Genomic DNA, 22,495 nt, shown 5'->3' with positions numbered 1-22,495 from the left:
TCTTTGTTGTCATGATTTATGAAATAGAACTTTTCTATTTGTTTTTTCGGCATCTGTAACACACTCTTGCTTGTTCTTTTGCCAGCAATTGAAGTGTTTGTGTCTGATTTATTAAGAGTTCTTTATACATGAAAGATATCAAGCTGTCCCCATATATGATAAAAATACATTTCCTTGTCTGTTGTTTGCTATTTAATTTTACGTTTTGAGCTTAAAATCTTTCTTGTCATGCTTTTTGTTTGTTTTTGTCTGAGACGCTTACTCCCGCTGGAAGTCAGATATTCACCGAAGGTTTCTTTTTTGTTTAAAAGATGTTCACCTCCTGCCCTGAACACGTTTCTGTATGAATGTGAAGGCAGTGAGGTTTTGGTTTGGCCCAGGAGGAATGGAAACCGTAACGTGGGAGTGCTGGCTGGCGGCATCCGTGTGCCAAGCCCTGGCCCAGGCAGCCTGCCTGCATCCTGCCCCTTAAAATGCTCCGAGAGGAGGAACCGGGGCCGCTCGGCTCAGCCAGTGCGAAGCAGGATTGGAGCCCGGCCGCCTGACTCGACAGCCTGCACTGCTTACGGATGCGGTCATCTCTCGCACACCGGCCCTCTTTACTCTTGTTCCTGGGCCTGGGCCTTATTGTTTTTTATTTCATGATCAATCCTTAAGGCCCTCCTCCTCGGGTGCCTGATGCCTTCTGCCCTGAGCTCCTGCACTCTTGCCCCGAGCTGGACTCTGCCATCCCCACCTGGTGCTGCCCCAGCCGGAGGCCAGCAGAGTGCCCTGGCCTCTGGAGCACTGGCCCCTCCGCTGCAGAGGAGGAAGGTTCCAGGTGATCGGGGAGGGTGTTTGTCCTGAGGTGTCCAGACAGAGAGGCGACCAGATCTGTCCAGCGCCCTCCACCCCCTGCCCCTGCCCTGGCCCCCCGGGCCAGTCCCCCTGCCCTGCCTTCTTGATGGGGGAGCTCAGTCAGGAGAGATGCTGTGGCAGAGAATTGGGGACGTGCAGGGGTAAGTCCTTGAGGCCAGCAGGGGATGGACAGGTGACATGGCAGCAGAGATAGGAGCAGAGGGAGGGAGGTGGCCACTCAATGGTCTGAGAACCTTCTGGAAGGAGAGGACAAGCCCTGAGTGGGAGGGACTTTTGCTGGATTTAGAAGACTCTGCCATTTAGAGTCTGTGCCGTGGCAGAAACACTCGGGTTTGTTGTTCACTTTCATTTGAGAAACCACAGAGGAGCCTTCTGATTCCCATAGAGGACCCGGAGAAACTTCATGTTAAAGCAGACATGGGGCTCTGCTCTTTGCAGACGTGTGTGCCCTCTCTCTGCAGGCCCGTGATGCACCGAAACGTCCGCTATAACTGCAGGGTGATATTCCTCAACAGGTGGGTGACCGCTGGGAGCAGCGTGACTCCCTTTTCCCCCAGGCTCGGGGCTTGGTCCCCAGGGGCCATGGCTTCTTCTGGAACTGCCTTCATGGCGGTGGGGTACCAGGCAGGCAGGTGTCTTGGGTGGCCCTGCTTCTCCTGGGCTCTGTCACCACATACACCTTCAGACATCAGGAACAGGGACTATGGGTGCAGTTTAGGGACACACAACTCTGTGGTCAGGAGGTCAGTCCTGGGAGGGCAACCTTGTAATAATGTCCCCTCGCAGACCCTGGGCATCAGTTGCTGGCAAGTGCCCACCCTCCAGGTCTTAGCTGCTTTGTCCCCATCGACAGTCAGGGTGGACGGGCTGGTGGCTGCTCCATGTCACGTGGGGCATGTTCATCTCAGGAGCGGCCTTGTTCCCCTGTCTGCAGGAAGATCCTGCTCATCAGACCCAAGATGGCCTTGGCGAATGAGGGCAACTACCACGAGCTGCGCTGGTTCACGCCGTGGTCCAGGAGCCGGTGAGTCACCGCCCGCGCCGTGGTCCAGGAGCCCAAATGGTGGCCGCTCCTAGGATGCGTGGGGGAGACAGACAGAGACTTGGGCCAGCGTCCCTGCCCACACGGGGCCTGTCGTCTAGTGACGGCTGCCTGATGCTGCTGATTAATTTGTAGCTAGTTTATCAGACACCACATCAAACGCTCAGTCATCAATCACCCGTCATCCGTCTTTCTACACGTGATCCTACAGATCAGGTTTCTCTACTCCAGCCCTGTTGCCTTGGGGCCAGCTCGGTCTTGTCGTGGGGGTGTCCTGTGCGTGGAAGAGCGTGCAGTAGCATCCCTGGCCTCCGCTGGCGGATATGTCTGCACCCCTGTCAGTCTACAATGTCCCCAGACGTTGCCTGGTGTCCCCTGGGACAGAATCGTCCCTGTTTGCCCGCCCTGTGTTCTTCTTACAGTCATCGCTGTTTCTTTTCACTGTCGCTGCCGTTGCCAATGGAATCTTTAACGTGATTTTTAAACGTTTTATTGACATGCAGTTGATTTACAATGTTGTGTTAATTTCTTCTGAGCAGCAAATGATTCAGTTATGCGTCTAGATACATTCTTTTTCAAAAATTGTGTGTATTTATTCTTGGGTCTTTGTTGCTATGTGGTCTCTTCTCTGTTTGTGGCGAGCAGGGGCTACTCTTGAGTTGCGATGTGGGGGGGCTTCTCACTGTGCCGGGTTCTCCTGTTGCAGAGCGTGGGTTCTGGGGCACACGGGCCTCAGTAGTTGCGGCACATGGGCTCCAGAGCACAGGCTCTGTGGTTGTGGAGCACGGGCCTAGCTGCTCCACAGCATGTGTGATCTTCCCGGATCAGGGATCAAACCCGTGTCTTCTGCATTGGCAGACAGATTCTTTACCACTGAGGCACCAGGGAGGCCCTGTATACATTCTTCTTCATGTGTGACTTGAAGGGGGAGGTGACGACAAAGGGAGAAACCTTGGGCGGCTGTCCCTTGAAAACGGATTGTGATACAGCAACATCACCGTGATCAAACCTACCGATGGTGAACTGAGTGCTCATCGTGGGATGCCAAGGCAGCTCAGGGGTCAGAGGGTGTCTGCAGTGTCTGCTCCCTTCATTACTGAGGACTTGACGGCATCATGCCCTCAATGTCTCTGCTTTTGAATTTTAGTTACGGGATTTCCCTGGTGGCCCAATGGTTAAGACTGCATCTCCCAGTGCAGGGGACGTGGGTTCTATCCTTAGTTGGGGACCTAAGATCCCACATACCTCAGGGCTGAAAAATCAAACCATAAAACAGAAGCCATATTGTAACAAATTAAGTAAAGACTTTAAAAATGGTCTACATTAAAAAAAAAATCTTTATCAAAAAATTTACTGAAATAAAAGTCACTGAAATCTCCCAGGAGGTTCTTGTGAATTCTGAGAAAGCAAAAAGAAACCTAGTTAATTCAGTGTCTTCATGGTACATCTGGTAACAGCCCACTTGAGGTCAGCTTTGGAAACCATCTAGTATTCAAATTCTGCCTTTTAAGGTAGACCTTGGGGTGGCTTGGGCTTCCCTGGGGGCTCAGATGGTAAAGAATCCACCTGCCAATGCAGGAGACCTGGGTTTGATCCCTGGGTTGGGAAGATCCCCTGGAGAAGGGAATGGCTACCCACTCCAGTATTCATGCCTGGAGAATTCCATGGACACAGGAGCCTGGTGGGCTACAGTCCATGGAATTGCTAAGAGTTGGACAGGACTGAGCAACTAACACTTTCACTTTCTGGGACGGCTTGTACAGAAGTTGTGTGTTAACACTCTCTGGCCATCTTTCACAATTCGGAACGTTACTGATTGCTTCAGTGATGGTACAGGCTTGTCTCTGCATGCTGGCTTCATGCAGTGTGATCTTTCTGGTTGAAGAATTTTGATCAGAAATTCCAGCCGCATTTCTCTGTGGGGAAATGTGTCTCCTTCTAGGACAGTTCCCTTGACGTGCCTCTCAGAGGGCGTAATGAAAGCGTGGGGCAAGCAGGGCCAGTGAGGGAGCCCCCGGGTGCCTCGGTGTTCCATGTCCCGGAAGCCTCGTGCAGTCGCCTTGCTCTTCCCTTTTTGCCTTAAAGTGGTTGCAACAGCGTGTGTCAAAACTGGACAGTTCCTTTGCCAGCTCACAGGCTCTGCATTCTCAGTCTGAGCTTTACTCTGCCTCTGGATGCCATTTTGCATTTTCCCCGAGATGGTCCTACTCAGGTCTGTGGTGGTTTCCTTTCTAGGCAAACAGAGGAGTATTTTCTCCCCCGGATGTTACAGGACCTGACGAAGCAGGTGAGTCTTGGGGAAGAAAACTCGTCTGTCAGACTGTTCCTCTGGAGTGGGCCGTGGGGGCAGGACCCTTGGGGACAGAGTCACGGCATCACTGTGTCCCATGTAAGGAAAACACAGACGGGGGTGATTTCTGTCACAAATAGGGAGGGTCCCAGGAGCATGGGGGAGTGGGTGCCTCCTTGCCCCTACATGATGTCCTTCCTCTCTTCCGGCTCACACCATGGGATGGGCTCAGTGGAGCTCAGTGGGTGGGGCTTCCTGCACCACCCTGGCCAGCTGTTCCCTGCTGGGCTGGGGCTCCAGCCGCGGGACTGCCCAAGAAGCCGAGTTTGGGGGATTTCTGATTGTAAAACTCATGGAAGACTTTACTTGGCTCCTGTTTATTCTGTGAAAACTCAGCATCAGGAATCTGTCTTGTCTTGTCTTTGGTACCTGGCTGTCCAGGTGTGAAGAGCTTTGACCTTGCAGCCTTATCCAGGGGGTCCTTGTCCATCCCTTCATCCTGGAACCTGCTGGAACCCTGTGCTATCTACTTCCAGTGGGGGCTTGGGAGCTAGGGGCTCACAGGGAATGTTTTGAGGGGCCCCTGGTATCTCTGGCTCCTACCTGAGTTTCCATTCTGGTTGCCAGGTGCATTAACTTGTTCAGGCTTCCATAACCAATTCCACAGCCTAGGGATTCAGACAGCAGAATTTCATTCTCTCCAGGCCTGGAGGCTGGAATCCCAGACCCTAGTGTGGGCGGGACTGGTCCTCCTGAGGCCGTTCTCCTGGGTGTGTGGATGGCCGTCTCCTCCCCGTGTCCCCACAGGGTCGTCCCTGTGAGTGTCTGTGTCCTGACCTCTTCTTAGAAGGACCCCAGTCCTGTGGGATTAGGGCCCAGCCTGATGCCCTCATTTTACTTAATCACCTCTTTGAAGACCTCAGCTCCAAACACAGTCATGTCTGAGATGCTGGCAGTCAGGGCTTCAGGATATGAACTCCGGGGACACGGTGTCCCCAGCCCTCTTGGGTCGCTGCCACCGTGGCAGTCTGGGTGGGTGCGGCTGAGACTGGGGGAGGGGACTGTCGGTCAGGTCTGCTCGTCTCCCAAGTGGCCTGGGGGCTTTTCTGACCTTGAGTTGCAGCAACGAGAACAATGTAAAGTCACGGTGATCCAGAACATGTGTGTGTGTGAAGCAGTCATTTCAGCAGCCATCCTCCTGCCACAACACTCATTCCGTTTCACTCTTCTAGGACCCTTTCACATCCTAAACGTCCCACCAGGTGACCCCCTAAGCCCACATGGGATCATCTGCAGGTGGAAGGGTGCTGCTTGCTGTCTTTGATTGGGAACAAGTTGCAGGAATTGGCCCTGGGCAAACATGGATTAAAATTCACGGCCATTTTCAAGAGACAGAGCAAAGCCAGCCCTGTAACAGCTGTAGCCTGGACAGTGCAGGTCGGGGGCCCGTCCCTGGGTGCCATCCTGGATGTTTTGTTTGTTGCCCTGAGCCCTGGTCTTGTCCCAGGAGGATGGGGTCAAGATTCTAGCCCTGCCCCCGTGGTCAGGGCTTCACGGGCATGTGGTGCTCCATGGACAAATGGCTCGGGGTCCAGGGTGAGCGCTGTGTTCATGAGCCGAGGCCTCAGAACAGAAAAAGGCGGGCTTCCCCCGGTTCCTGCCCTCGGAGATGAAAGGAGTTGAGCTCACACACACAGTCATCAGGGAATCTGAACAAGATCCCAGGCCTCCAGGGTTGAGTTCTCTTGAGCAAGTGAAATAGGAGCACAGCTGAAACTTGGTCCCCGAGAGACGTGGCCAAGGTGGGTTCCATGCCCGCATGACCCTCTCAGCACACGTTCAACCTGGAGACACCTCAGACCCGTGCAGCGCCCTCAGGGGGCAGCTCCATCTCCACTCACCCGCCTCCCAGCAGCCCCACCCCTCAAGGGGCCATGAATGAGGCTCTTGGAGAAACAGGAGCCTGCGTCCTGCCCCAGGCCTGCCGCGCGGGAGCTGGGTGACCTGTCAGCTGGAGGGAACTTTGTCAGGCTCAGTTGGGTCGTTTCTGGCGTGGGCACGGGACCCCCAGAGCACAGACGATGCCGGAAGAGCATCCGGGAGCCGATGTGGCGGATGCTGGCGGCCCACTGGGCCCCAGAAGCTTCAGGAGCTGAGGCACAGTTGGTTACAGCCACAGTCAAGGTCATGGCAGCTCAGAGCTGGGTTCTTGGGCGGGTGAAGGGTGTGGCCGGGGCTCTTCGGTCCGCAGAGGAGACACCCGCTGGCCCTGGGCTGGGAGTGCTCCCGGCGGGGGGAGGTGGGTATTCATTAGGGCTTGAAACAAAATGGCAGCCTTCCTGCGAGTCCCGCGTGTGGCCTGTGGAGTCCTGGCTCAGCACGTGGCCCAGACAGGACAGCCAGGGGGCCTCACGAGCTCTGGTTACTGCCCCCCAGGAAACTGTGCCCTTCGGGGATGCCGTCCTCTCCACATGGGACACCTGTATCGGGAGTGAGGTCTGTGAGGAGCTCTGGACGCCCCACAGGTCAGCCCTGCCCCCTGATCCCCATCCTTGCGGGCCCTGGGGGGCTGGGGGTTTGCAGCTATCTTGCGTCTCAGCCCGGTGCAGGGAAGACACCCCAGGAGCTGCGGGGCTGGGCGGGCGGGCTGGGGACACGGATCTCTTCTCTTGGCCCCCTGGCGTCTCAGCCCAGGGCAGGGAAGACACCCCAGGAGCTGTGGGGCTGGGTGGACGGGCTGGGGACACGAGTCTCTTCTCTCCGACCCCTCCGCCCACAGCCCACACGTGGACATGGGCCTGGACGGCGTGGAGATCTTCACCAATGCCTCGGGTAGCCATCACGTGCTGCGCAAAGCCCACGCCCGGGTGGACCTGGTGACCATGGCTACCACCAAGGTAGGCGGCGGCGGGGACGCTGGTGTGTGTCTGTCTCATGCACGTGGGACCCCGGCACCCAGCGCAGGGCAAGGCCTGAGCATGAGGCTGCTTGGCGCTCCTCCTGGGTCCGGCCATGGCTGACCGGCCCCTGTGGTGCCCTCTCCCAGGCCCCACGTCCATGACCTCATTTAATGGTGGGAAGCACCCTATGAGGCGGGTGCTGTTGCCACCTCCGCTCTCTGGAGCAGAGCACCCAGCATGTGACCGTCAAGTGGCCCCTGGCCTCACACCCCAGCCGTGCGGCTCTGGGGCTCTCAACCATCACAGTGGTCTCGGGACAAGTGACCGGGAATCAGGACCCCGTTGGCACCACAGCCGGGCACGGGGAATGCCCACGAGACTGCCGCTCTTGTGGGCAGCATGACTCCAGGGGCCGTGTCTGCTCTTTCCGGGGGCCAGAATCTCAGCTTCCTAATCCAGGGAGTTGTCTTCTCCAAAGTTCCGTCTCTCCTCCCTTCTGGGGGAGGTGGCAGCGCCTGCCTTGGGTGGTTGTTGGGGGTGAGAGTAGACGATCTGTGTGACGCCTGCTGCCTCGCGAGGCCGAGGGTGTCATAGCTGCGGGGCCTTCCCTGGAGGCGTGTGTTTTATTGGCTGGAGCTGGGGCACTGATTATTAGTACAGCAGAGTTGCAGGGCTGGAGGCCTGAAGCTTCTCATGTTTGGGCCGGCAGAGGGTGAAGGTAGGTGATGGATCAGAGCTGACCACTGCTGTCCGCTGTGTTTTCCAGAACGGCGGGATCTACTTGCTGGCCAATCAGAAGGGCTGCGATGGGGACCGGCTGCACTACGACGGCTGTGCCCTCATAGCCATGAACGGCAGCATCCGTGCCCAGGGCGCCCAGTTCTCTCTGGATGATGTGGTACGAGCCGGCCCGAGCAATGGCGGGAGGGTCTCTCATTCAGAGCCTGTGTTCTCTGCTCTCCCCGTAACCCGAGCCCTGATGTGCCTTCCCTGGGAGGGATCCTGCTGGTTTTGATGGCTTCCTCTTCACCTCCTTGGTGGGGTGAGGGTTTCCTACCCCAATGTTATGGGGACACCCCCACACAGCGCACCGGATGGATGGATTCACTGCGGGTTATCACCCCTGCATGCCCTGGAGGTCCCCGCGAGGCTGCAGGAGCTGAAGGAGAGGCCCGGAGCTGCGGAAGGAGGGGGCTTGGTAGTGACCAAAGGGTGGGTGGCCCCTGGCTCCAGGGAGAATGGGATGAGCTTGTGGGAAGAATCCCATGGCTCGTGGGGAGCTGGAGCTGGTCCCAGGAATAAGCAGACACTGCACGTCGTCCAGCGATAAGGGGGTCATTTGGGAGGAGCAGAGCAGGGAAGAGCCTTGCAGGTAGGCCCTTGGAGTGTTTTCCCCAGAAGTCAAGACAACACAACCTGGAATCAAGATTGCTGGGAGAAATATCAATAACCTCAGATATGCAGATGACACCACCCTTATGGCAGAAAACAAAGAGGAACTAAGGAGCCTGTTGATGAAAGTGAAAGAGGAGAGTGAAAAGGTTGGCTTAAAACTCAATATTCAGAAAACTAAGATCATGGCATCCGGTCCCATCACTTCATGACAAATAGAAGGGGAAGAAATGGAAACAGTGAGAGAATTTATTTTGGGGGGCTTCAAAATCACTGCAGATGGTGAGTGAAGCCATGAAATTAAAAGATGCTTGCTCCTTGGAAGAAAAGCTATGACCAACCTAGACAGCTTATTAAAAAGCAGAGATATCACTTTGCCAACAAAGTTCCATCTAGTCAAAGCTATGGTTTTTCCAGTGGTCGTATATGGATGTGAGAGTTGGACTATAAAGAAAGTTGAGGGCCGAGGAACCGATGCTTTCTAACTGTAGTGTTGGAGAAGACTGTTGAGAGTCCCTTGGACTGCAAGGAGATCCAACCAGTCTATCCTAAAGGAAATCAGTCCTGAATATTCATTGGAAGGACTGATACTGAAGCTGAAGCTCCAATCCTTTGGCCACCTGATGTGAAGAGCCGACTCATTAGAAAAGACCCTGATGCTGGGAAAGATTGAAAGCAGGTAGAGAAGGGGATGACAGAGGATGAGATGGTTGGATGGCATCACTGACTCAATGAACATGAGTTTTAGCAAGCTCTGGGAGATGGTGAAGGACAGGAAGGCCTGGTGTGCTGCAGTCCACGGGGTCACAAAGAGTCAAACATGACTGAGCGACTGAACAGCAGCGAAAAGCAACACATGCTACCTGTGGGCCCTGCCTCCCCTGACCACCCCGGGTTCTGGAAGCAGGACTGGAGACCTACCCCGCCCTCCTCGGTGGGGAGGCCCAATTCTGGGGGCTCCTCTGGTCTCACTGAACTGATGACCAGCCCGGGGGATGGGGGACACGTCCCCCCATGGGATCATGACTTCACTGGGGCCACAGGTATGAAAACCACAGCCGTCTGCTTCTAAAGACACACATTAACCTGGGTGTAGAGCCTTCCCATGTGATCGGATGTTAGTTTCCTTCACAGAGAGAATAAGACAAGATGAAAAGGTCCTTGTAAAGAATTGTGTCCCCTTCATGGATCACAGCCTTGTCATGGTGGAGGGGCTTCCATAACTCAATGAAGCTATGAACCATGCCATGCAGGGCCACCCAAGACAGATGGGTCATAGTGAGAGCTGGACCATAAGGAAGGCTGAGTGCCAAAGGATTGATACTTTCAAATTGTGGTGCTGGAGAAGATTCTTGAGAGTCCCTTGGACAGCAAGGAGATTAAACCAGTCAATCCTAAAGGAAATCAACCCTGAGTATTCATTGGAAAGACTGAAGCTGAAGCTGAAGCTATTTTGGCCACCTGATGTGAAGAGCCAACTCATTGGAAAAGACCCTGATGCTGAGAAAGATTGAGGGCAGGAGGAGAAGGGGACTACAGAAGATGATATGGTTAGATAGCATCACCGACACAATGGACCTGAGTTTGAGCAAATTCTGGGAGATGGTGAAGGACATGGAAGCCTGGCGTGCTGCAGTCCATGGGATCGCAAAGAGTCGGACACAACTTAGTGACTGAACAACAGCAAAGAGAATTGTGTGGCTCTCAAGAGTTTTTTAAGCCTCCAAGAAAGAAAATGACTGTTATTGCCCCCAAATGGGAATCGACTCCTATCGCCCCCAAATAGGAATCAACTCCAAATCTGCAAACGCAACACAAAGTAACTTTCAGTTCTGCCAGAAAGAGTCGCCGTGACTGGGCTCAGGCAGCCAGTGCAGGCTTCTCAGGGTATCTCTCATCTTGTCTTTTCGGGGGTTTTGGAAACAAGTGTTGGAAATGCTTGTTCACAGAAGCAGGTAGTAGCAGGAGAAAAAAAGGGTTTCTGGGGCTTTCTCTGCCAGAGCAAGACAAGCGGGTGTCTCTGAATAAGAACTTCTCCGGAGCCCTCTGATGCAATGTCTGTCGCTTCACCGTTTCACCTACTTGTGCGGTCTCACTGGGGTTGTCGGCAAAGAGGTGGTTATGAAATCAAACTTCGGTTTCAGAATGGACTGAGGAAAGGAACCTTGGAACGAATTCATGGTATTTCTTGCTCAGAGCGAAGCCCAGGGTTTGGCAGTGTGCAGCTGGAAGAAGCCACCTCCCTGCAGATGGTCCCCTGACCATGGGGACCCTGATCCTGCCTTCCCGGTGCGAATGAGCATGGTCCCCAGACCTTGCCTTCCGGGTGGCGGGGTCCCAGAGGCCTCCTGCTGTTCAGCAGTAACCTTGATTAAGACAGAAGGCCTCTGGAGGCGAAGATAAAGTCCATGCAGACGGCCAAGTGCTCATCTGCTCCGGACATGCCTCAGTGCAGGCCCGCTTGGCCAGGACTCTCGGCCAGACGTCCGGGCCGCAGGCACTTGGTGCCAGGAGACTGGCAGTGAGTTTCGGGGACCACCTGTACCTGGATGAGCAGGTGTGCAGGTGGCTGCAGGTTCCAGGCCCCCCAGGAGCCCCCATTTCAGCAAGCACCCAGGTGATTGTTTGCCACACTATAACCTGGGCGCCGTTGCCCCACACCCCCCGGGGGGCCCTTGAGCCAGAGCTCTCTGACTTGGCTGTTCCTGATGGAGGTGGCATCACCGCCTTGGGGTGGGGCAGTGCCCTTCAGTTCTGCCACCTCTTTGGTCTGTGGACCTTCTCGAGGGCACATGCTTCTCATGGCCTCGACCCTGCCTTTGTGTGAAGCTAACCTACTTCCAGGAAAAGTGGACTGGGGCCTTCCTCTCAGGAAGGACTCACTCCTCTGGGGTCTTTCCAATTTCTGTGGCTTTGTCAGGAGCAGCCTGGTGGCTTCGCTGACCAGCACTTGGGAAATGACAGAAGAACGAGTGGACGTGGGAGTTCTTTGTTCTCTGTCTCTTCACAGACGTTTCTATCTTGGGTTAGGCTCGGTGTTGGCATAGATGGCTGCCCATGGCCAGCAGCAGGAGCAGGCGCCCGGCCACACGGGGTCCCCCTCAGAAGTAGTTCCTGCTGTCCCGCACCTGCACGTGTGAGACGATAGCCTCGTAGTATGATCTGGTTAGGATTCTTTTCATAAAGAAAGGAGTCGTATCTCTGAATTAAAAGTTTTCTATTTTCTGCTATTGGTTGCATGTGGCAGAACCTCCATCTCATCTGGACTCAAAGGCAATGAAGCGCCGTGTCCTAGGACACATGCGGCACATCTGGGCTGGGACCTGTGTGTGGTGGCTGCCGGGGCTCTGGCTGCATCCCTCTCTCGCTCTCCAGCTGGGCCTTCCTCTGTGTAGGTGTCAGAGTCAGTTGCCTCATGGTCACAGCATGGCTGCAGCAGCTCCAGCCATCCCATCTTCATACAACCACATTCAAAGGCAGAAACAGGGCCCTTGCTCTCCCTGTGTCTTTTTAAGAAACTTGCTCAAAAGCTCCCAGCAGACATTTGTTGTGTCTTATCAGCAAGTGTGTCAATTCAGTAGACGTTCTGGTGGCAATGACAAGAGGGAAGGGCTTTGGGTGGGCCACAGCATGGGTGCTCCCCTTTCCCCAGGCCCCTAGTCCCTGCCTTAGACGGCGGGACTCATTGCATATAATGTGGCATACTTATGAAAACAGGTGCGTGAGGGAAAAAAATAGGAAATCATGATTTTTCTTGGAAACTCCCTTCTCTAGGAAGTGCTCACGGCCACGTTGGATTTGGAGGACATCAGAAGCTACAGGGCGGAGATTTCATCTCGAAACCTGGCGGTAAGCGATTATAAACACACCCATAGGATGCTCATCAAAGACGGAGACATTTTTTTTAACAATAGCTTCATTGAAATGTCATTCCCATACCCTGTAATTCACTGATCTCAGCACGAGATGCAGTGGTCTCTACTGTATCTGTGGAGTTGAGCAGCATCACCAGCATCAGTGTCAGAATGTTCCTTTCACCTGAAAGAAACCTGGACCCATGAGTTGTCACTCCCCGTCCACCTGCCCCAGGACCCCTGGCAACCACTGTCTGTGCTGACTCTATGGATTTGCCAATTCTGGACGTTTTGTATAAATGGGATCGTGTAATATGTGCCCTTTTGCAACTTCCTTCTTTCCCTGAGGATAGTGTTTTGGTTCATCCGTGCTGAGGAGTGAGTTAGTTCTTCATCCCTCTGTATGGCTGAGTAATACCTCACTGCCCGGGTACCCCACACGCTGTGCGTCCATTCACCTGTCGGCGGACATTTGGACCATCTCTGCTCTGGCCGTGAGGATCGGTGCTGCTATGGCATGTGCCAGGCGTGTGTGTGGACACGCTTGTGTGTCTTCTGTTATCTGCCTGGGACTGCCCTGGTCCTGTGGCGATTCTCTGTTTAATTGTGGGATGTCCTGCCAGACCGTCCTCAGTCACTGCTCCATCTTGCATCCCCCCAGCGCTGTGCGAGGGCTGCACTTCCCCACATCCCACCAGCGTTTGCTACATCCATCCGTGTCCTGGCCATGCTGGTGGCTGTGAAGGGTCCCTGAGCTGTGTAGCATCCCCCCTACAGTCATCCCGGGGGCCTGTATGGGTTCAGGCCCTCAGGGAGTGTCCTTCGCAGGCCAGCAGGGTGAGCCCCTACCCCCGCGTGAAGGTGGATTTTGCCCTCTCCTGCCACGAAGACCTGCTGGAGCCTGTGTCTGAGCCCATCGAGTGGAAATACTACAGTCCCGCGGAGGAGATCAGGTGGGGCTGTTGGTGTGCAGGGGAGGGGGTAGAGGAGGGTCTGCAGATGGTAAAGAATCCATCTGCAATGCGGGAGACCGGGGTCGGGAAGATCCCCTGGAGAAGGGCATGGCAACCCATGCCTTCTTGCCTGGAGAATCTCATGGACAGAGGAGCCTGGCGGGCTACAGTCCACGGGGTTGCAAAGAGTCGGACACGACTGAGCGACCGACACACTGTCCTTCCCGGGACACTCCCTCCGTCCCCTGCTGCACCGCCAAGTGGCCGCTTGGGGGCCTTGCACCCTGGTCTCCAGGGTCTGCAGTCTGTAACTAGACTGCCGGCCCCACGCCCAGCCCTGCCCGCCTTGCCCTGGGCCCTCGGGCATGGAGACACTGTGCTTGCTTTTCTGTCTCCATTTCCCCCACGGGACCAATGAGACCACCTACCTCCTGGGGCTGCTCTGAGGCTTCAGAAGCATTCATTCCCTCGAAAGGCTGAAAGCAGCCGGGGGCAGCGTGCTGGCGCTGCTCACCGGCCCTGCGTCCACCTGGGCACCTGCCCCCAGGTGAGCTGCGAACAGGGCAGCAGCTCGCCAACCTCATGCTCTCCACCATTCTCCAGCCTGGGACCCGCGTGCTGGCTCTGGGACTTCTTAAGACGCAGCCGACAGGTAAGATGTGGGGGGAATCTGGCCAGCCAGCCCCCTTTAATCCTTCTACAGTGGGTTTGCGTTTGACTCTGTGGCATACCGGTGACTTTTTTTTTTTTTTAAGATTTATTTATTTAATTTGCTTTTTGACTGAGGTGGGTCTTTGTTGCTGCACACAGGCTTTCTTTAGTTGCCATGAGTGGGGGCTACTCTCCAGCTGAGAGCATGGGCTTCTCACTGTGGTGGCTTCTCTTGTCATGGAGCCGCTCTCGAGGCACACAGGCCGCGGTCATAGCGGCTCTTGGGCTCTTGAGTGGGAGCTCAGTAGTTGGGGTACACGGGCTTAGTTGTTCTGTGGCAGGTGGAATCCGCCCAGACCAGGAATCGAACCAGGGTCCCTTGCATTGCATGACAGATTCTTAACTACTGGATCACCCGGGAAGCCCTGATGGGTGTTTCTTAATGCAAACATCTCCTGACTCTGCCTCAGTCAGGAGCCTCGGCTACCCTGGCCAAGGTCGCCCTGAGGTTTGGCTCTGTCTTTGGGGTCCTGTCTGATGACCCCGAGTTACAAGACTTCCTGCCTAGTGGTGTGATTGTGTGCGTCTGTAATTCACGGTGGAGACTCGGCCTTGGGCCCTCCACGGTGGCGCTCCCTTCACCTTGTGGAATGTGCAGGGCTCCCTTCTCCTCCCCTGGGGGACAGCACTTTGTGGGCGCTCGTTTTTGCTGGGGGAGCCGGGCTCACTGCTGGGCGTGAGGCTCCGCTCATACCACCATCCGGTTGGCCTGTTCCAGGCGGGGTTCTTCCTTCCCCTGAGCGGCGGGGTGGACAGCGCGGCCACTGCCTGCCTGGTCTACTCCATGTGCCGCCAGGTCTGCGAGGCTGTGAAGCGTGGAAGTAGGTGACGCCTGGGGCCCGAGTAGGTTCCAGGGGGGCTCAGCCTGTGGGAGGAGCAGAGGGGCCAACCCAGCTAACCCAGCATTGTGGTGGGGGCATGCTCAGCGTCCCAGCATCACCCCAAGCCCTGGGGCCTGGGCACAGCAAGGCCGCTGAGGTCCCTTCCAGGGCCTCGGGCCCTCGTGGCCCAGCCCGTCAACCCACAGGGTACCTGCTGCTGCTGCTGTATGTCGGCAGCCTGACCGGGATGAAAGAACAGGGCCCTGGGGTCAGGCCAGCCCGGGTTCACACCCTGCCGCCATGAGGGGCGACGTCGGCCATTCCCAAAGCATCCGGAGCTGAGAAACGGGCACTGTGGTGCCATCTGGCGAGACTGCCGGGCGGTAGAGAGGGACTGGGTGGTGCAGGCGCCTGGCACACAGCACGTGCCCTCTGTCCCGCGGGTTTCAGATCTGGAGGTGCTGGCTGATGTCCGAACCATCGTGAACCAGCCCAGCTACACCCCCCAGGACCCCCGGGAGCTCTGCGGCCGCGTCCTGACCACCTGCTACATGGCCAGCGAGAACTCCTCCCAGGAGACCTGCGACAGGGCCCGAGAGCTGGCCCAGCAGATCGGAAGGTAGCTGGTCCCTGGTGTCGGGCCCGGCCGGCTGCCGGGGACCACGGGAAGCTCCCCCGGAGGCCCCATTTGTGGGTCACTGAGCACCCCAGAGGCGAGGTGTTTCTCTACTCAACTGCTGATGATGTGGCTTCCCATCAGCTTTACCCCAGATCTTCTCCATGTCTGAGATCGCCCCTTCCCCTAAGTCCTTCCCAGGAGCGGGCTGATGCACTCCAGGTGGGAGCACAGAGCCCCTCGCCGCTCCAGGAGTGCAGCCACCCGCCCTCCTCTGCCTCCCTCGGGGGCCACTGTACCAGACGCAGGCGGGGGGGTGTGTCTTTCTGTTCAGGGAGACTTGGTTCCGTTCAGAACGTTCCATCTGTTCTGCCTCCAAAGAAAAAATAAGGAGCTGCCCATTCTGTAAGCAGAGCTCAGCTAAAAGCTGCCCCCACCCCACAATCCTGCTCCCAGGGAGATGCCCAGAGGGATTGAAAGCAAAGAAATGAGCAAGTATTCACACATTCGTGTCCACGCAGCGTAGTCGCAGCTCACATGGCATCAGCAGTTGAGTAGAGAAAAGATGTGGTCTGTTCGCACACAGGGGTGCTTCTCAGCCTTGAAAAGGAAGGAAGCGCTGACACAGGCTACCGCCTGCATGAACCTGAAAGCCTTAGATTCAGTGAAAGAAGCCAGACACCAAAGGACAGTTACCGTGTGATTCCATTTCTACGAAATGTCCAGAATAGGCCAATCTTAGGGCTTTCCTGATGGCTCAGTGGTGACAAACCCGCCTGCCAGTGCGGGAGACGAAAGGGATGCAGGTTTGATCCTGGGTTGGGAAGATTCCCTGGAGAAGGAAACGGCAACCCACTCCAGTATTTTTGCCTGGAAAATTCCGTGGACAGAGGAGCCTGTCCAGGCTACGGTCCATGGGGTCACAAAGAGTCAGACACGACGGAGTGCACATGCACACATACACACAGAAAGAGTGTCCGTGGTCGCCAGGGGCTGGAAGAGGAGGGGGTTGGGGAGGGACTGCTCGCGGGCACAGGGTCTCCTTCTGGGCTGATGGGAGGCTCTGGAGCTGGAGGTGGTGGTGTGGTGGTGGCGCGTCGTGAATGTCCTCAGCGCCGCTGGACGGGGCCCTCGAAGACGGCGAGCTCCGTGCCCCGTGGGTTTGTTTCACTGTCTGCACGCCCGCCCGTTCGCCTTCCAGCCACCACATCGGTCTCCACATCGACCCAGCGGTCAAGGCCCTCGTGGGCCTCTTCAGCCTGGTGACGGGTGCGAGCCCTCGGTTTGCGGTTCACGGAGGGAGCGACCGGGAGAACCTGGCTCTGCAGAACGTCCAGGTGCACACCTTGTCCGCACACAGGGACCACAGGAAACCCAGGGGCGGCCGGCGGGGGGTCCACAAGCAGCCCGCCTCTTAGAGACGCAGAGCGTGCAGCCTCATGGACGAAGATGGGGCTCTGCGTGTGTGTGTGTGTGTGTGAGAGGTGCGGAGGGGTACGAGGGTGAGAGTGTGCACAGGTGTGTGCACAGGAATAGGTTAGTGTGCAAGAGTAAGGGAGTGGGGCATCTGAGAGTGTGCGTATGTGGGGGTGCAAGCACGTGACTCTGTGTGTGTGAGTGTGCATCAGCGTGAGAGTCTGTGAGCATGAAGTGTGAGTGTGTCTGAGTGTGTGTGTCTTCTGCATCTTCAGGGATCGGCTACAGGGGAGCTGGACCCTGGGTGGTCCGTGCAGGGAAAGAGGGGGCGTGAGCTGCTTCTGCTGGGGTCTACCCTGTCTCCATCCCCTTCCTGGGGTTGCTGGTGGCCTTCCCCAGGGGTGCAGGGACGGGCCGGAGCAGTCAAGGTCTCTCCCACTGGCCTTGCAGCCCAGTCTCTCCGCTGCCGAGCTCTCATCTCAGGGCCTGGTCCCTCCCTGCTGAGTGCAGGAGCCCCTCGGGGGATGGACCACGGGCTCCAGGACTCTCTGGGGACTAGAAGCTCCTGCATCACTTAAGCATTCCTGCTCTCCGAGGTGCGGGGAGGTCGTGTTAGCACGCGTCCCCCCAGCCCCGGCCGGCACGGTGACGTCCCCTCCTGTGGGCCAGGCGCGGGTGAGGATGGTCATCGCCTACCTCTTCGCTCAGCTGAGCCTCTGGTCTCGCGGTGCCCCCGGCGGGCTTCTCGTGCTCGGATCCGCCAATGTGGATGAGAGGTGTGTGCGGCCCCTAGCCTGGAGGAGACCCCGCTCCACCCGAGGCCACTCCTGTGGGTCTGTGCCCCCCTCACTCTGCTGCTGCTCTGGGTGCACCTTTGGGAGCAGTCAAGGAGTGGAAGAGGCACAGGGGTCAGATGAAAATGGCCATCTCTTCTGGCCTGGAAATCCTGACCCTTGCCCACAGACCGGACCCTGTTCGTACCATCAGCCGTCTGTTTAACGGGACACAGAGTGACCTTACACCCACCTCGGGCTTGGTTGAAGCAGCCCCACTCGGGGCTGGCACTGGTCATCCCTCAAACTATGTCCCCTCCGGCTTGCTGGCTACCCCTCCTTGGCCATCCGCAGCACCTGCCCCTTCCCCAGTCTGCCCCAGCACATCAGACTTCTCCGAGACCCTCGAGTCTGCCAAGCTCTAGCTCCAGGGCCCCGGAAGAAGGCGTGTCCCGGCACCCAGGGGCAGCATGGCCAGGCCCCCAGGTTCTCGGAGTCTGCAGCTCCCGGGTCTGCTGCCTGGAAAGCCCCTGTCCTTTGTCCGGCTGCAGCCTCCTTGGCTACCTGACCAAGTATGACTGCTCCAGCGCGGACATCAACCCCGTCGGCGGGATCAGCAAGACGGACCTGAGGGCCTTCGTCCAGCTCTGCGCGGAGCGCTTCCAGCTTCCTGCCCTGCAGAGGTGCGTGTGCGCCCGCGAGGCCATGGCTGTGCCCCTGGGCCGCCGGGTACGCATCTTCTCAGCACAGCCCCGGCCACTCTGCCCCCTCTCAGCCACCTTCCGTAGCACCCATCGCCTGATGGAAGCGGTCGGGCCTCCAAGGGCACTCGGGCCCCGAGACCAGGTACCCGCTTCCTTCCCATCACTGCCACCCTGGCTGTGGCCAGATCCGGCGGCCACTGCCGCCCTCTGCCCCGCAAGAGGCTGGAAAGTCGGCGCTTCCCCGTCTCCGCACTTGCGCGATGTCTGTTGCGCTAACACCCAGCTGTTGTAACCGACCTCTGTGTGCCCTGACCGCAGCATCCTGGCAGCACCGGCCACAGCTGAGCTGGAGCCCTTGGCCCACGGACGGGTGTCCCAGACCGACGAGGTAACCGTGGTGGCTCTGTCACTGCACTTCCTCCGCCACCTCCACGCTCCGGGGCTCCTGCCTGCCCTCCTGTCTGCCCCCGAGCAACCGTGCTCCGTCACTGGGGCCCCGGCTGGGAGTCCAGGGCTCAGTGCCACCGTTGCTGACCTCTGATGTTCAATTCGGGTCTCTCAAGGTTGGGGCCGGGAGGAGGCGGGGCGGGGAGTTTGGTTCCGTCTCCAGCAGAGGTTTCAGGCTGTCCCCCCAGCGCTGACCTGCTGTCACTCATGAGGCGCATCTCTTTCGTCCCCAGGAAGACATGGGGATGACATATGCGGAGCTGTCCGTCTACGGGAGGCTCCGGAAGGTCGCCAAGATGGGCCCCTACAGCATGTTCTGCAAACTCCTCAACATGTGGAGGGATACCTGCTCCCCGCGACAGGTGAGGCACCCGGCGTCTGCGGGGACCCAGCGGGTGAGGCGCACCTGACGTCCACGGGCAGTTGGCAGGCGAGGCGCCTGGCGTCCGCAGGGAGCTGGCAGGTGAGGTCACCTTGCGGGTGGGTTTGGCTCTGGAGCAGGTAGCCACTGTGTGACTTTAGGGGGAGAGCACTCTGGAAGGAACCACAGCCCCGTTCTCAGCCCTCCCCCGCTCTGGCTGAGCTTATCTGAGTGGAGCTGGACCCCCTCACAACACGCAAGCTGCTCCCCTCTTTGGGGGGCAGAGGACAAACTCCGAGGTCAGAATATGGCTTCTTTTCCCCTAGTTGTCAGGCGCATTAGGGCTGAAGCCCATAGACAGGGTGGTCCCTGCAGAACCATCTGGAAGCTTCACGAAATAGGAATACATCTTCCTGGGACCCCTGCCCAGGTCTCCTGATGCAGTTACCAGGATGCTAGAGTCAGGAACCCCCATCCTTACAGCTCCAGTTCGCTTCTCTAGCCCAGGCAGCAGCATCGGTCCACTCCTGGCTTTGAGGAAGTCCCAAGGCAGTGCTCTGCGGCTGCTGAGGGGAGGCTGTTAACTGGCCTGCACGATGCTGCTGAGAACGCCAGTGTTGGGGCTTCCCGGCTTTGCTAACACCAGGCCCTGTGCACCCCTCGCCTCCCAGGTGGCTGACAAAGTGAAGCACTTTTTCTCCAAGTATTCCATGAACCGACACAAGATGACCACACTGACCCCCGCATACCACGCCGAGAGCTACAGCCCGGACGACAACAGGTTCGACCTGCGGCCATTTCTGTACAACACCCGCTGGCCCTGGCAGTTCCGCTGCATTGAAAACCAGGTGAGCCAGGGGGAATGTTTTCTCTCCCTCTTAAACATCTGTCGAGGGAATACCAGCTCGTCTCCTCCACCTGCTCGTCTCCATGGAGGACTGAAAAGCTTTTTAATGTTCAGTCACTCCGTCGTGTCCAACTCTTTGTGACCCCATGGACTGCAGCACGCCAGGCTTCCCTGTACATGGTTAATGTATATGGTGGCATTTTTTTTATTGTCCTGCTTTCTGCCAAGTGTCCAGGATGTTTCAGGTCCATCAGAGCTTGGCATGTGCTGTTTTGGGCTATACTGAGGATGCTAAAATTAGCGGCTCCATCCCACGGTCAGTGTGAGCCCAACCACTGTGATTTCTAGACTACTGGGGCGTCCAACTGGCTTTGCATTGTCTGAACCATCTGTTTTTCCTTATTGATTAATAGTAGAATAAAGGAAGCAGAAAAAAATCAATTTAATAGGCAAGTCTAGATCCTTCCCTTTTCTGTGATGGAGGCAAGTTCGAGGCAGCCCCTCCCCAGTGAAGGTGATGGGAGGAGAAAGACGGCTGATGAGTGAACACGGGATCCGTGAAAGTGATAAATGGTGATAATGTTGCCAAGTCCAAGCTCGTCCTGCTTGATGCATGACAGTAAATCGAGAGATGAGTTGCTGAGACAAGGAATAGCGACTTTATTGGGAAAGCCAGTAGACCAAGAAGGTGGAGGACTCATGTCCCAAAGAACCATCTTGCCTGAGTTAGAATCCAGGCTCCTTTTATACTAAGAGAGGAGGGAGCAAAGTCAAACACTTGCTGGCTCCCGTCGGCTTGTGGGGGGAGGACAGCTTGTTTCCTCCTCCCTTGCAGCCACTCACAGGTGGGTCTGCTCAGTGTTTCCTGTGAACTAAACAAAGGTATTTCAGCTTGGTGCTCCTTACCTGGGAGGCAGGGTTCCCAGAGATGACCCTTATGTATAATGGGCAACATCTCTTTAGGGCAGTGGTCCCCAACCTTTTCAGCACCAGGGACCAGTTTCACGAAAGACAGTTTTCCCAGGGATGAGGGGCGGGGGAGATGGCTCAGGCTGTAACGTGAGTAAGGGGGATTAGACGAAGCTTCGCTCGCTTGCCCACCCACCGCTCAGCTCCTGCTGTGCAGCCTGGTTCCCAACAGGCCGTGGACTGGTGCCCGTCTATGGCCCGGGGGTTGGGGACCCCTGCTTTAGTGATAAATTGTAATAAATCCCAAAGGTTCTTTCCTCTTACAATAAGAGCCGCGTTGAGCTGGAGGACCTCGGGGTGGGGCAGAAGGGAGCATCCATGAGGAGGTGATGGGAGCCAAGCGACCCTGCGCGGCCGCGACCCTCCTCCAGGGCGCGTCAGGCCATGTCCAGAGACGGTTATCCCGCCCGGGGTGAGGTCTGTACCCCCACATCTAGCAGACAGAGTCCAGAGATGCTGCTGAACACCCTACAGTGCCGTGGACGCCCCCTCCCCACAAAGAACTCGTAAGGGGCGGGGCTTGGCTCCGGCCAAGACGCGCTCAGGCATGGGGTTCAGAGACCGCAGCTGGAAGATCCGCACATGTAGGAAAACACAGCTCGGTGAAGATGGGCTTGCTGTGACCTTCTAGCCCAGCAGTGACCCCTGTCCCCACCCCCGGCCAGCACAGGTCCTTCCAGACTCGGGATCTCCGCCCCCCACCCCCCACCCCCAACCCCAGGTCTCCTTGCCCTGCAGGTGCGGTTTGCAGACCTGCGTTTTCGATCCTGTGACTGTTTCGCTCTTTCGGGTAGATGGGTGTGTTTCAGCAGCGCGGCTGTTCGGGCCCTCGTGGTGACACCGCATCTCCTCTTCTAGGTCCTCCAGCTGGAGGGGAGACAGCGGCAGGAGCTAGACGGCGTGGACTGAGGCTGCACCCTGTGCGGAGGGCGCCCCGCCTGCCCGCAACCAAGAGCGGGAGCGGAGCCCCGTCTGACGTATTTCAAGGAGAGGTCTAGTTCCATTTTTAAAAAGGCTGAAGGAAAGAGGATGCGATTTTATTTGAATTTTTAATTGAAATACATACTGTTGATTTACAGTGTTGTGTTAATTACTGCTGGACAGCAAAGTGATTCAGTTTTATGTATATATGCATACTTTTATCTTTTTTTATATAAATATTCTTTTCTATTAGAGGAGGTCGTAGGATATCAAATACAGTTCTCTGTGCTGTGCCGTAGGGCCTTGTTGTTTATCCGTCCTGAGAACACGTGTGAAAGTTTACACCTGCCGACCCAGCCTCCCACTGCACCCTCCCCGGCCGCTCCCTGCTGGCTCCCGCAAGTCTGTTCTCTATGTCTGTTCCTGTTTTCGCAGAGAGGCTCCTTTGTGTCCTGGTTTAGATCCCACGTGTAAGCGGCGTCATGTGAAGTTTGTCTTTCTCTGTCTGACTTCACTTAGTGTGACGACCTCTAGGTCCATCCACGCTGCTGCACTCGGCGTCATGACGATCTCTAGGTCCGTCCACGCTGCTGCGCGTGGTGTCATTCCGTTCTTCTCTG

At 56.8% G+C, this 22,495-nt stretch overlaps 1 protein-coding gene across 3 annotated transcripts in view; it reads left to right on the top strand.

The window, feature by feature from the left end:
- NADSYN1 (NAD synthetase 1) overlaps window positions 1-22,167 on the top strand; it is a 28,039-nt gene extending 5,872 nt beyond the window's left edge. For 2 of the 3 annotated variants that reach the window (XM_055580553.1, XM_055580554.1), the window contains 18 exons: window positions 1,320-1,373; window positions 1,793-1,882; window positions 4,136-4,187; window positions 6,627-6,715; window positions 6,970-7,087; window positions 7,857-7,988; window positions 12,257-12,331; window positions 13,165-13,289; window positions 13,893-13,941; window positions 14,719-14,821; window positions 15,272-15,440; window positions 16,639-16,774; window positions 17,523-17,629; window positions 18,178-18,309; window positions 18,649-18,718; window positions 19,011-19,139; window positions 19,810-19,986; window positions 21,813-22,167. In XM_055580553.1, coding sequence (XP_055436528.1) covers window positions 1,320-1,373; window positions 1,793-1,882; window positions 4,136-4,187; window positions 6,627-6,715; window positions 6,970-7,087; window positions 7,857-7,988; window positions 12,257-12,331; window positions 13,165-13,289; window positions 13,893-13,941; window positions 14,719-14,821; window positions 15,272-15,440; window positions 16,639-16,774; window positions 17,523-17,629; window positions 18,178-18,309; window positions 18,649-18,718; window positions 19,011-19,139; window positions 19,810-19,986; window positions 21,813-21,863 — 1,858 coding nt within the window. In that variant the 3' untranslated portion in view covers window positions 21,864-22,167. Of the gene's footprint in view, window positions 1-1,319; window positions 1,374-1,792; window positions 1,883-4,135; window positions 4,188-6,626; window positions 6,716-6,969; window positions 7,088-7,856; window positions 7,989-12,256; window positions 12,332-13,164; window positions 13,290-13,892; window positions 13,942-14,718; window positions 14,822-15,271; window positions 15,441-16,638; window positions 16,775-17,522; window positions 17,630-18,177; window positions 18,310-18,648; window positions 18,719-19,010; window positions 19,241-19,809; window positions 19,987-21,812 lie in introns of those variants that run through there. The other variant, XR_008714493.1, reaches the window with a different exon arrangement.
- The last annotated feature ends 328 nt before the right edge of the window (window positions 22,168-22,495 follow it).

The sequence above is a fragment of the Bubalus kerabau genome, chromosome 5 (assembly GCF_029407905.1).
Source record: "Bubalus kerabau isolate K-KA32 ecotype Philippines breed swamp buffalo chromosome 5, PCC_UOA_SB_1v2, whole genome shotgun sequence".
NCBI lineage: Eukaryota > Metazoa > Chordata > Mammalia > Artiodactyla > Bovidae > Bubalus > Bubalus kerabau.
The sequence above is the reverse complement of the archived record's forward strand: the minus strand, read 5'-3'. Positions and strand labels throughout refer to the sequence as shown.